Source organism: Anabrus simplex, chromosome 1, assembly GCF_040414725.1.
Source record: "Anabrus simplex isolate iqAnaSimp1 chromosome 1, ASM4041472v1, whole genome shotgun sequence".
Taxonomy (NCBI): Eukaryota; Metazoa; Arthropoda; class Insecta; order Orthoptera; family Tettigoniidae; genus Anabrus; species Anabrus simplex.
Genome location: NC_090265.1, coordinates 1,048,027,512 through 1,048,041,696, shown reverse-complemented (window position 1 = coordinate 1,048,041,696; position 14,185 = coordinate 1,048,027,512). Strand labels below are relative to the sequence as shown.

The window sequence follows — 14,185 nt, the reverse complement described above, 5'->3', positions numbered from 1 at the left end:
TTACCCTAATTGCTGAGCTCCTACAGTTATTCAGCACGACATACTGTTTTCTATCGGACAGATAATTATCAAACCACTTCAATGCAACACCACGAACTCCTGCTCTCTCTAATTTAGCTAACAGTCTTTCATGGTCCACTGTATCAAAGGCCTTCTTTAGATCTATAAACAACCCACCAGCAAAACTATTGAAATCTATTGACTCTTGCAGCATATTTATGAGATCTACGGTTGCTATTTCAGTGTTAGAGTTCTCACGAAAGCCATATTGTGCATTGTAAAAGAAATTATTTTTGTTTAAAAAAGTGAGAAGTCTCTTTTTAACAATAGTTTCTAATATTTTGGAGATTATGGAAAGAATACAGATAGGCCTATAGTTACTAGGATTTCTCCCTCCCCACCCTTGAAGACAAGAACTACTTTAGCTATTTTTAGCTCACTAGGTAATGTACCAGATGCCAAGGATTCATTAATGATATCTGTTAGCATCCCACTTAAAGAATACTGGAATTCTTTTAGAAAGTTGGCAGTTATACCATCCTGCCCACAGCTACTCTTGTTTTTTAGATTTGATATTATAGATCTTACTTCTGTTTCATCAGTTGGATATAGGTAAAATGAGTTCAAGTAACTATGAACCGCAAGTGTTTCAGTGCTCTGGGGAGGGGTTGCTGAAGCCAGGGTTTTAGCAATATTTTTAAAATATAAATTTAATGATTCACATATTTCCTGACTGTCTGTAATTATCTTGTTATCTATTTCTAGAGATGTACAATTATCGCCTTTTGTTGTTTTTCTGTAATGTATGATTTCATTGATTATTTTCCATGTTTCCTTTGGGTTCTTGTTATGAATTCTAAATTTTTCAGAGTAATATTTGTTTTTAAGCTCCTTTTTAGATTTGTCACATTGTTTCTACACCTGCGATATTCCTGATTGAGATTGATGTTATTCTTTAGGGTGGGATTTTTAAGTTTTGCATGTAAAATGTCACGTCGCTTAATAAGGCTGAGAAGTTCAGAAGATATCCATGGCAAGCTACCAATTCTTTGTGTTCGATGACTTGTGCTTTCTGTTTTTGTGTACTAAGCGGTAGCTGGTCAATAAAGGAATTATAAATTATGTCAATTCTACTAGTAGTGTTGTTTATGACTTTTGTGTTATGTTCAGTGATATTACTACTTTCAGGTCTATCATTATTTTGGTCTACATTAATTGCTTTCAGCCTTTTCAGTTCAAGTGATTGTGATGGAGATTTAGAATTTGGCAAAAGAATATCAAATATTAATATATTATGGTCACTTATATAGCTACCAACATTTGATAAATAATAATATATATCCCGAATTATTTATAGACACATGATCTATTAAAGTGCTTATGGTATCACATATTCGTGTTGGATATACATTATTGCATTGCTTGAAATCATAGCAAGAAAACAGGTTCATGTATTTTCTTTTTAGTTGGTCACTAGTTAAGATATCATTATTCGTGTCACCCAAAAATAGGTATAAATTGTTAGTTGTTTTACTTAGAAAATGTTCGAGGGATGCTAGAAATGGTATGGCATTATTCCTATTTGGGTTATATCCCGCTATTAAATCAATACTTTTATATTTACTACTACTAAATTTATCCCTATAAATTTCAACCCATATCAAGCTATAATCAAGTTCACAATTCATTTTCACATTTGCTTTCCAACAGTGCGAAATATAAATACCTAAGCCGCCTCCAGAAAAGATGCTTCTATAATTTGGTATATTATAGTATTTCGCCTCCTCACTTTTTACCCAAGTTTCTGTCACAACCAATATATCTAACTGGCCTATAACGTGCAACAGAATTTCTATTTCCTCAAGTTTGTTTCGGATACTCCTGCTGTTTAGGTACAAGCACCTAACCGCACTGTAAGATTTTGACGGGCCAGTAGAGCTGTTTCCGTCCAGGTGAGAAGCAACTGTATATGAACTGATGTTCTGTAAAACAAAATTATTTATGGAATCGTATTGTATTTCATAACAGCCTAATGGAAAAATGTGGGCCTATAAAGTGAGCCTATAAAAAGTGATAAAGCTATATATTTTATCTGTGAATGAAGATTACATTCTCTTTGATAAATAAGAGGACAAGGTATCAACTGATATACTGCCACTTACATTACGTATTTACGTTACCAACGAGTTGGGTGTTCAAGTGCATTATACGAAAATGCATACGCTACCAGAGAATTTAAAATTGATTCTCCTAGTGATTATCTGAAGTGAAACATATGTAGCAGTTTGGTGGATCATTATCAGAATAATTGTTATGAGAGAATTGAAATTCATGACAAGGTTTCGTTTCTAACAATTTTCTTGAACGAGGTAGGCTATTATATTTAAAAGCGTATGGTAATAGCAATGTCATTCAAATGAATGCATTTCTAAAACAAGTACTGATTTATAGGAAGAAGAATTACGGTCTGGAATAATTTGCCAAGGGTGCCCCCTACTATATCTACACCAATTAGATAAATTTCCAACTTCCACTTAGAAAAAGACTACCGTAGGTAGAGAATTGATACGTAATTGCCACTTGGACGACAGCCCTAAATTCGATTCATTGGTGATGGTGATCGATTAATTAATTGACTGAACTGAAACGCATAAAATATTCCCCCAGGACTGTTATTTTAGAATGCAGTCCTATATTACCGATTTCCTTTACCATACTAGATCACAGAAAATATTTATATTTTGAATTATCGACACACTGCTTATCTTAATTTAGGGTATTTCTAGATAATATTGGTCTATTACGCAAAGTTAAGTGTTCTGTTCGTTATTATTGACAGCTTAGCAACTCAATACGATAATCAAAAGGTTATGTTTACGTATCACAGGCGTGTTTACATGGAACCGATGCATCGGCCATGTTGTTTTTGTATTAAGGTCTGATATTATTGTAGATAGTCTTGGCTGAATCGGTCGACTTCGGTTATCTTCGAGATTCGTATTGGCAACCTCTGAAACACTAACTAAAAATCGCTTATCATGGCTGTGCGACATCTGGCGTACACTCTAAGTACTCGTACTGTTGTTGTTTACACAACAAACCCAAAGTATAGAATTCATGCTAGGAACACGTTTCGCATCGGGAAATGTTATATAGTATCATATATATATTGCGCGCGCGCGCGCGCGCGCGCGCGCGTGTGTGTGTGTGTGTGTGTCATAGTTGTTGGCGTAAGATAATAAAAGTTTAGAAAATTCATATCGATCGATCATATTATCGATTCAATTCAGATTTCATTTTCATTCAGTTGGCAGTACTATCGGAACCGCCAGTGCTCCCTTCTTACTCCTCAAACGAGTATAAAAATCTGTCACTAAAAAGTGCGCGTATTATATGCTTCATTTAGATATTTTCGTTGTATATAGGCCTACAGTAGAAGCTGATATAAAAATTATTTAAAATGTCCACATTTTGGAGTTTGTTCACTATATCAATCCCCTTAAACCCCCGCCCAAAACCGAAACAAACATGGGAATTTCCAGCAACCTTAGAAACAACTGGGACAAGTGGGAGAAAGTTATACCAGCATGAAATGAAACATTTACACGATTATTGGGTCATTGTCTTCGGCGGCAGTGGCTGTTACCCGTTTCCGAGTATACAAGTTCTCCTGTTACAATCTGCTATCACTCAGTGCTGTTTGTGCTTGTACTTTTGATGACTGAACAAACCAGTCTTAGCTTGAAACATACGCCCACGCAGATTTCACTAGAGGGATGACAAAGGACGAGATTGCATCTTACGGAGTATGCATAATTATCTTTCAACTTCTTCATGCCTGCAATGCTCTTGCTCATACAGTTCAAGATGCTTCAGGAAGATTACCTCAGTTACTGGAAAAGGCCTTTGACTCTGCCCCGAGGCCTGTTACAATTTGCGGGCAGTGTTGAGGTGCTTTGGAAAGATTACCTAACTTACAACTCATGGAACCATTATGCACATATTAGGTAGACTTCATTGAGAAAGAAGGGCTGGCACCAAAGTAAGTGTTTTTGGCAAGTGTCTCCCAGGTTTGATGGTTGTTGTTTGTGACCTTCTTGGTTTGTTTAAGCTGGTCTTCATAATGCTTCAAGGGGGCACCAGAGGTTCTTGTGTCTGAATCAAGTTCACCATAAAGGAATTGGCAAGGAAGCCTGGTGTCGCTAATACGACATACATGCCCAGTCTACCAAAGCTGATGACCGATGATTGAGGATTCTACGCAGTTCAAACGCACTTTTCCAATAACTGCAAGATTTGAGACATGGTTATCCCATTTGATATTTAATACTGAACAAAGTTGTGCTGAAGAAAATAATCAAGTTTCTTAAAGTCAAGGTGGTACAGGGTCCAGGTTTCACATCTATAGAGCAATGATGTGATGGTGACCTATTTATACACCATGAGTTTCGTACGAATTGTTAGTCTTTATTCCTAAAAACCCGCTTGGATAGCCGACCAAGTGCCAAATGATCAGCATGGAGTCTGATTTCCACATCCTCTTCTAAGATGCATATTTTAGTCAAGATGTTCCCAAGTTATGAGAAGACAAAATGAAGAGACTTCTGTCAAGACGATACCTTAAATCAATGCTAGAGTTGTTGATACATGATGAATCACAAAGCATAGCAGCTACATACAGAATTCATTGGGGCATGTACACACCTTTGCTTCAGTCCATGCGTGATACGAAGAGCATCAGAGGGGTTTATCTGATGGAGAACCTGACATACCATCATGAAGTGCTCAAACAATGCCAACAATACATCATCTTATCTGGATTTCCTTTACAACCTTCTTTCTCAATGAAGTCTACCTAATATGTGCATACTGGTTCCATGAGTTGTAAGTTAGGTAATCTTTCCAAAGCACCTCAACACTGCCCGCAAACTGTAACAGGCCTCGGGGCAGAGTCAAAGGCCTTTTCCAGTAACTGAGGTAATCTTCCTGAAGCATCTCAACACTGCCCGCATACTGTAACAGGCCTCGGGGCAGAGTCAAAGGCCTTTTCCAGATCATAAAATCATAAAACACTAAATAGGGAGGTTGCTGTTGTTCTCTGCATTTTTCATGGGGTTACATTCCACAGAAGGTCATGTCAATTGCGCCTCTTGAGGGACAGAAACCACACTGAGACTCAGGCAAAATATTCTCAGAGACAACCTGGAGAGAGCTAAGTAGAATCTTTGCACGAAATTTATCAGCTATGAACAGCAGGGATATACCACCATATTTGCCACATATACTGCGATCATCTTTCTTGAATATGCTGATGGTAGTAGCATTCTTCAGGTGTGCTGGATTTCAATTTGGAGAGGAAAATAAAAAGGGGAATAAAATAGAACATTCAGGAATGATACTAGCATCTAATGGTAAGTGTAAAGAACAAATGAGATGATAAAATATGGAATCAGAGATAGTTAATTAATTCAGTTCATTCCTGCTAATGCAACGATGGACACTCGGTGCTTTTTCTGCTACAGTTTTATGGATCAGTCATCGTATAGCCAAGATATCTCCCCTTGAGACAGTTACGTCTTTGATCTACTAAGCAGAGCCCTCAAGAGTAATCATTTCACTACCGATCAAGCAGTTCCTGATGCTGCGGAAGAGTGGTTCAACCAGCAACCAGCGTTGTTCATTGTGGAAGATACAGAGAAACTTGTTCATCATTGGTACAGGTGCCTGAATAGTGAAAGTGCTTATCTGTAGACCCTCTCAAACTATCATCAGAATGCTGTCATTTTATATACTGTATATTGTCCAATACATATAATATAGGTTTCTAGATACCAGTCAATATTTCAACTGAACAACCTTTATAATATTATTCATGAACAAGGTAATATATTATAATATATTTATAGATACAAATCTTAAATTCATCAATAATATATTTTTGCAAGTTATAATGTTATCTGAATGTATCATCTTACCTGGATTTCCTTTAAAACTTTCTTTCTCAATAAAATCTATCAGATCTTTGCATACTGGTTCCATGAGTGTTAACTGAGGCTTAATCTTTCCAATGGTGAAGGCTGGAGTCAGTAAGGATCTAACAGCCTTCCATCTGAAACAGAATGTGAAATAATCTTTTATGTAATTTAGATAGTTCTGTAATGAATGTGCCTAAAAATAAAAACATATTTGCTGTTTGTACAGTTGTCAATGATCTGTATTTAAGGCTGTCACCTAGGTGACAGATTCCCTATCAACTGTTTCTTTTTCAAATGTGTTCATTGAACTTGGAAATTAATTTCCATAATAAATTATTCCAGTCCCTTATTTCTCATCCTATAAATGATTATTTGTTCTTATTTTCCCTCTTAAATTTCAACTTTATCTTCATATTTTGATCTTTCATATGTTTAATAGTTCCACTCAAGCTTATTCATCTACTAATGTCATGTTTCTAATATTTTTGTAACATTACTCTTTAATCAGAATTCACCAAGAATAAATCGAGCTGCTTTGCTTTGGTCCTTTTCCAGGTCTCATATCAAGTAATCCTAGTGTGGATCCCATATACTGGAACTATATTCTAATTGGGTTCTTACCACAGACTAATATGCCGGAATTGATGGCTTGCCCTAAATTCGTTTGAAAATTACTTAACAGGACGAAAGCAATTTGTTACCGTGAATAACTACTCGAGCTCTGCCAATTATATAACCCATGGTATCCCACAAGGTTTCATACTAGGTCCTATTTTTCTCATTTATATAAATGATATTTCTTCATGTAATCTAAATGGCTATATCACATTATACGCTGACGACACCAATATCTTCTATACGGGCAAAAATAAGGACACGGTTTTAGTAAACATGCAGCAGGGCATACTCACTTTCTTGTATTGGTACCAGTGTAACAAATTGACTAAGAATCTGCAGAAAAATGAAAACATAATTACTTGTTTTTTGCAACTTGCTTTACGTCGCACCGACACAGATAGGTCTTCTGGCGACGATGGGATAGGAAAGGCCTAGGAATGAGAAGGAAGCGGCCGTGACTTTAAGGTACAGCCCTAGCATTTGCCTGGTGTGAAAATGGGTAACCACGGGAAACTAATATTCAGGGCTGCCAGCATTGGGGTTCGAACCCACTACCTCCCAGATGCGAGCTCACAGATGTGCGTCCCTAACCGCACGGCCAACTCGCACGGTCATAATTATTTCAAAACAGAAAATGCTTCTCTCAAATAGTAATAAATTACTCATAAACGATACGGAAATAGAAAAAGTAAAGTGAAATACCTTGGCTAAAATGAGAACCTGACCTGGAATGATCATGTTGAATACATAACTAAGAAAATCGCCCCAGTTGCTGGGTTACTAAAAAGACTTAGATATTTAATCCCTAAACACCTCTTCCTACAAATTTATTATTCACTAGTACATGTTCACTTGCAGTACTTATGTGTACTGTAATTTGGTCACATTGTATAAAGTCTTCCTTGTATGAAGTACTGGTGATACAAAACAGGGCAATAAGGGGCATATTTAACTTACCATTATACATAGTACACTCCAGTACAAGACCTGTACATTCAGACCAAAATTCAACCTCTCAGTATAATAGGGATGTATAGAACTAGCACCGATAGAGCACACTGCTGTTGCACTGGGTAAGCGCAAGGCACTCTTCATTTGTCTCCTGTGTACTCATGCCGCTAATATCCACGAATTTAAGTTGTTTCAATTGTTATTTTTCGTGACTATGCCGAGCTATTCCAGTGTTCCTCTGCAAAAATCAGGGAAGCCGGTTTTCGTTCCATCAGTTTCCACAAAATAAAGAAATGAGGAACAAATGGTTACACGCTATTAGAAGGAAACATTTCGGTGAGAAGAATCTGACCGAAAATATTATTCCCATCATCTTCAACTCGGAGACTTCACGAAAACTTTGTTGCGTAAGTGCGATTTACGAACGGAAATAATTCTTATTTTCTACCTGTAAAGTCATTAGGCATTTCGATAACAACTACCGAATTTGTGCATTTGTATTTAACACTGCAGTGGTCGCACCTCATAGCGTTACGTGAATGGTCGCGCGTTCTACTATTGTAGAACACAGGTTAATTTTTTCGCACTTGTTAACTGTATCAATTATTTTGGACTTGGGTGTGTAAAATATACGATATTAAACCCATGTTACGGGTTAAAACTTTTTATTTTTCTAACATATAATTAAACAAAATTACACTATAAGTGTTTTTCTAAGCGTCATATCAGCATTATTTTTACTTTATACAACTGAAAAGTGTCCAGACATATCCAAAATTTTTTAAAAAATGAACATTTCCTTGCAATGACACTTTGAGGAACAATGATTTGCTACAGAAAGTGTCTATTCGTAGCAGTCATCACATATGACTTTCTGGTGATCCGGGCACACCCATCTCTGGCATGTTTCACAAGTCTTTCTCGTTGATTTATTGCGACGCCTGCCGCAGAGGAAACATTTTCCTACTGTACCAGCTTGCACACTTGGCGCTGGAGCTTCTTCAGGGATACGAAACAAAAGTTTTCCTCTTCGTCGTATCTCTTTTGGCAAGGTTTCCATGGCGACGCGGCGTCTTATTGCTGGTACCATCAGTTCAAATGCCAAATCCTTCAGAAATTGCCTACGACTGATATTTGCATCATTCTTGTTGTCTTTTTAAATGTTGATAGCGTTCACACCCCCAACATTCAAAACATAAAAAAAGATTGTTAGCGGCCACCTGCGGGAATTCCTGGACACGTCAAAATGTCTACTCATTTTATCTGAAATGTCCACTCCATGCTTAGTCTGATTTATGTTGTGAAGATACAAGGCTTCTTCTCATCTCCAGTGTCGCCATCAATTGCCTTGTTGTAGTGCGTGGTTGATATAGCACACACTGCCTTGTTCTTCTGTGGAACGTAGGATACAAGCGTACACTTGTCTTGAAATCTAAAAAGGCTGGTTTTAGGTTCCCTATCTTTGTTCGGCAGAAAACATTCAGGAATCTCCGGCTTACTTTTTTCAAAGTCCCTACTTAAGTCAGAGATTTTTGGAAAAGGATTCTAGCCAGAGGGATCGATGAGAAGAAATTATCCGCTGTTATATTTCTGTGTGACCCAACTATCGGTTCAACTAGACGACACACGAGATCATTTACCTTGTTGCTCTTGCGAAACGGTCCGTCTGTCTGTTGCCCTACATACACTTCTAGATTAGTGGTATAATAGTTGGATGAAGACACTAGGGCATAAACCTTAATTCCAAACTTGGCGGGTTTATTTGGCATATTTTGCCGAAATGGGCATTTTCCACGAAAAGCCACAAGCTGTTCGTTTATGGTAAGGTAATCAGACGGTTTGAAGGCATTAGCAGAGTTTGAGACGAATTTATCGAAAATTAGCCTAATAGCAGCTAACTTATCCAGAGCTCTACGTTGTTCTCTGTCACGTACGTCATCAAATCTTAAACATCGAATTAGGAATCTGAATCGATGCTCACTCATCGTGACATAGATCACCTCACAACCAGTCCCACAACTATTGTCCCAGAGCTCAAACACATTACGCCTGCTTGATTTTAAAACACCGCACATATACATAACGCATAGCAGAGATTTGATTTCCAACTCATCCGTATATTTAGCATCTCTATCTCTGCTAAATGTATTTCTTATCGTATCTATATATATATTTGTGCATGAAACTACATGTCGAATCATTTCATCATCGATAAGACATGATAATGAAGCTAATGGAGTTGTTGTATGTTTTGCATTTCCTTGAGGCCCAGGCCTATGAAAAGCCGGTATTATATTGATGTCGGGTGTTCTTGAAGTTCGTGGGACTAAGGGTTCTAGATAACAGCGAGATGGTTCCTTTCCCTATTTTCTCTACCAATGTAAAACTCACGCATGAACATAGATGTTGCATCTGTATGTGTTGCTCCAACAGCAGGCTGTATTGGCACGGGTTCTTCATCCTCTTCGTCTTCTACTATTGGTCCTGGTGTGTCCTCAGTATCACTGTATTCTGCACTTTCTTCTACAAAATCCTCCTCTTGTTCGTCTTCATCTTCAACACCGAGCACACTTTCATCGTCACTTTCTGCCTCCTTCAACCACATTCGCACTTCCTCCCTGTCACGTTCCGACATTTTCAATTGTATATAATCACTCAATTGTCGAAACGGACATGGAGAGAAAAAAATACACTTGAGAATTACGAAACACAAATTGTACGCGAGTGGTCGCGCGATCTACAATAGTAGAACACTACATTGTTGTTCAGCTCAAGCTGAGTACGTGACAACTAGACGCGGGAAACTGCACTGTGGTACGTGGAAGGGTGTGGGGGGAAAGTACATTGACCCTCAAGGCCACACGTGTTGCCAACCGCTCAGGGCTGGAAAAGAAATTGACCTACTCTACAATAGTAGAACGCGCGACCACTGTAGTATTAAAGGTGAGAGAGCAAGATTAAAACCGGGCGCTGTTCCATCTCTTTTTCCGTGGACCACGAACACAACAAAAATAACAGAGAGGCCATACACCAAACTATTGCCGGATTACCACGATAAGCCTACAATATCGGAAACTGCAGAAACCATCCCCATTGAAGTACGTAAAGAAATCGTGAATATACCCGAAGAAGTGAATGTAACATTTGTGACCCCCATTTGCAAAGACATCAGTACTCAGACAATTATTACAGGTAATTTGGTTGTTGAGCAAATGATGAATAATCCTGATGCCGTATTGCTTTATACAGGGTTTGTAGACGTATAAAATTTAATTTGGTGTTTGCTCTTTTGGGAGAAAACAGATTCAATTTACAGATATTCCCTCTTGACCCAAACGGTGTTTATTCTTGACAGTTATGAAGCTAAGGACCGACAAATCTGACCAGGAACTAGGTCTTAACTTCGGAATCCATAAAGCTACTGTTGAGAGAACATTTAATGTTTGGATTAATTGCATGTACTGCCAATTTAAAGAGTTGAACATTTGGCCTGATAGAGAAACTGTCCTCGAAAACAGCTCCCTTGCTTTTAGACAGAAATACCCCTCGACTAGAGTTATAATTGATGCAACTGAGATTATAATAGCAAAACCCAAGAACCCTACAGCACAGCAAGCTACATTTCCTACATACCGGTACAATAATACAAACACAACAAAGGTATTAATAGGTATAAATCCATCTGGTTTCATAAGTTTCATATCTGATGCATATGGTGGGGTAATATCAGATAGGCAGTTATTTATTAGATCAGGAATGTTGGATCTCTTGGAAGAAGGAGAATCAGTTATGGTAGATAAGGGGTTCAACATTCAGGATCTGTTAAGCACTAAAGGTGTAACATTTAATATCCCACCATTTCTGAAAGGCAAAAGGCAGTTTACTCCATCAGTGAACATTGAAACAAGGAAGTTAGCCTTTAAAAGAATACACATCGAACGGGCTATAGGACTTGCTAAAACATACAAGATACTGCAGTCCAAGTTGCATATCAGTAAAATTCGTTTTTCAGAGAGGATAATATTTGTATGCTTTATGTTATGCAATTTCAGGAAAACCATTATGTCAGGTTAGGATAACTGGAACAAAGTATTCATGGTATAACTTCTCTAATTTTTCCACCATGTCATGAATGAAAATGTTATCTCTCTCTATTTCCAACACTAGCATGCCAACAGCAGTGTACACAACAAAGCTACAATAATGTCTGCCTGTAACAATCAGCTAGCCTTGCATTTGGAAGTAATTGTTGTGATTTTTCTTGAGTATCATTGCATGACTGCTTTTTCCCAAGTATGGAACACATTTGATTAAAATTGCTTCAATTTTATTACTTGGCAACCCTTATGCTCCAAGACTCTATCCTGTCCAATTAATCCATCAAAAGATGCTGCCAGATAATATCTGGTAGGATGAATAATGCGGCTTCATTTTTGGACTAAGTGGCCTGTTAGCTGAGAATACCTGTCCCTTGCTGAGTATTCCATTTAAGTCCCCATTTCATACCACTGGAGCAAAACAAAGTTCCCTTGAATAAGGATTATGCTAGGGCTTTAGGATTTTTGGGTGACAGATTTTCCAAAAATTACTTGTTGTCAAACGATATTTCCTCTCTTTGAACCATAGACTTTGCTGAGATTGTTGTCTAGTATTTCCCTCAATTTTCTCCCTTTCTTCATCATTGACTCTTAGAAGAATTTCAGCTTGTGTCGCACATGGATCCATACCATAATGGTGGTCATGAATGACATCAAAGCAGCTGGCCTGTTCTTTTTTCAGAGCAAAATGATAAGCAAGCTTATGTTGGGAACTTTTCACAATACCTTCAACATATTGCTTAAATCCAGGCTGATTGACTCCCGACAATGATCTAACTTCATGGCAGGGTTCCTGGAAAACTTATTCCAAGGGCAAACATTCCACTTTTATAGGGCTAACTGGCCTCAACCGTTTGGTAGGTGGATGGTGAAAAGTTTGTAAATTTTGTGTGCATGTTACTGAACACTGAATAATACCAGTCTTGGAGAAGTGCTTTAATGCATAGCTTACAGTAGCAATATGCTTACAACATGCCTTGGGGTCTGCTCCAGCAACAAATTCATATACCCCTCCTATAATGTCACTAGGTACTCCTAAAATAAGCTTCACATTATAGGTCTTATGTTATGTGTACTCGGATTTCACAGCGCTGCATATTAGAATTTCACCCGATTGAAATAAACAAAACAAACTTTTCACTAATCCCTGTGAGTGGGGAATGCAGACGAAGAATACGCCCACGGTATCCCCTGCATGTCGTAAGAGACGACTAAAAGGGGCGACCAAGGAATGATCGTATTAGAACCATGAAAATACATGTAAATAGTACCACCACGCGGGGAATACCATGGGTCTCTTTTAATTGCGCGTAGTACCACTATGTTAGGTAAAAAATAGGTTTGTGATTAGTAGTAACAGAGTGCGTTGCCGGATTTTGCGGCACCTGTGATTAGTACCACTTGAGGAGCGACACCATGATTCCGGCTTGCTTATGTGTTGTACCCACTGTATGAGGAACACCACGGGATAGCGCGAGTCCCTGTGGTTAGTACACGTATGTGATGAACACCATAGGTGTGCGTTGTCTGTAAATGGCGCCACAATGTGCGAAGCACCATAGGTCTGTATTATATGTGCTACTTTTGATTAGTACCGTAACATGACAAATACCATGGTTGTACTTTCCTATCGATAAGTATCATTATGAGGGACTGATGACTTGGTTTTTGTCCCCTCCAGCCAACAAGTATAGTCGATTCAGTATTGTGCTATAGAAGCAGTCCCTTGGTCAGTGATACTATTGTTTTACGTAGGTTTCTAAGAATGTGCGGCATTGCGGGTTGGATCCACTGATTGTTTTAAATTCATATCCATCCATTCATTCTTCGTCCTCACGTTTTGAATTCTGGTCATTGGAGGATTTTGGACTTTTAATTTGTCATTCCATTCGTCTCATTACGTACCATAAGGGGTCGATGACCTAGATGTTAGGCCCCTTTCAATAATCATCAAACTTTTCACTGAAAAGTCTGTATCCAGCATCGCACAATGATTTGTAGTTGGAAACAAGTGCTCCATCTATTTCCGATTTTCTGAGTGCAAAATAATCCATCAAATGCATATTTGTGATAGTTATATTCCCTTATGGCTAACGGTCAAACTTCAAAGGAACCGGCACTGGGAAACTCAAGAAATTCACATGCCTTTGGTAGTAAACAAGGCTGTATCTGCAGTTTCGTGTAAGCCACCAACTTAAAAAAAACATGAATCGAATTCTATAAGTGAAGCAAGTGCGTATTTAAATCTCTATTTATGATTGAAGTTTTTGGAGGCATATTTATATAGTTATCGATGTACAATATTCAAGTAATTGTAATCTTTATGAAAAGGCATGCTGTCTCCTATTCATTATTTGGATAATAAAGCGTGTTAGAATTTTGTAATTATCGCTGTACTAATTCTTCCTTCCTTCCGCTAGATTTAGCGCCTCTGGTCCGTAACTCATTTTGCAGCTGTTTAACGCTTAAACGCCGAAAATCGTCCATAATATACTAAGGGATATAGCTTTACAGTTAATTAATATAGTCTTGGAGTAAAATTAG

The 14,185-nt window shown here is 37.9% G+C and overlaps 1 protein-coding gene across 1 annotated transcript in view; it reads right to left on the bottom strand.

Moving 5' to 3' along the window:
* The window catches only part of LOC136857942 (cytochrome P450 6k1), a 168,559-nt gene that overhangs the window by 45,388 nt on the left and 108,986 nt on the right, over positions 1-14,185 (bottom strand). The window contains exon 5 of the mRNA XM_068225210.1: positions 5,976-6,109. Coding sequence (XP_068081311.1) covers positions 5,976-6,109 — 134 coding nt within the window. The remainder of the gene's footprint in view (positions 1-5,975; positions 6,110-14,185) is intronic.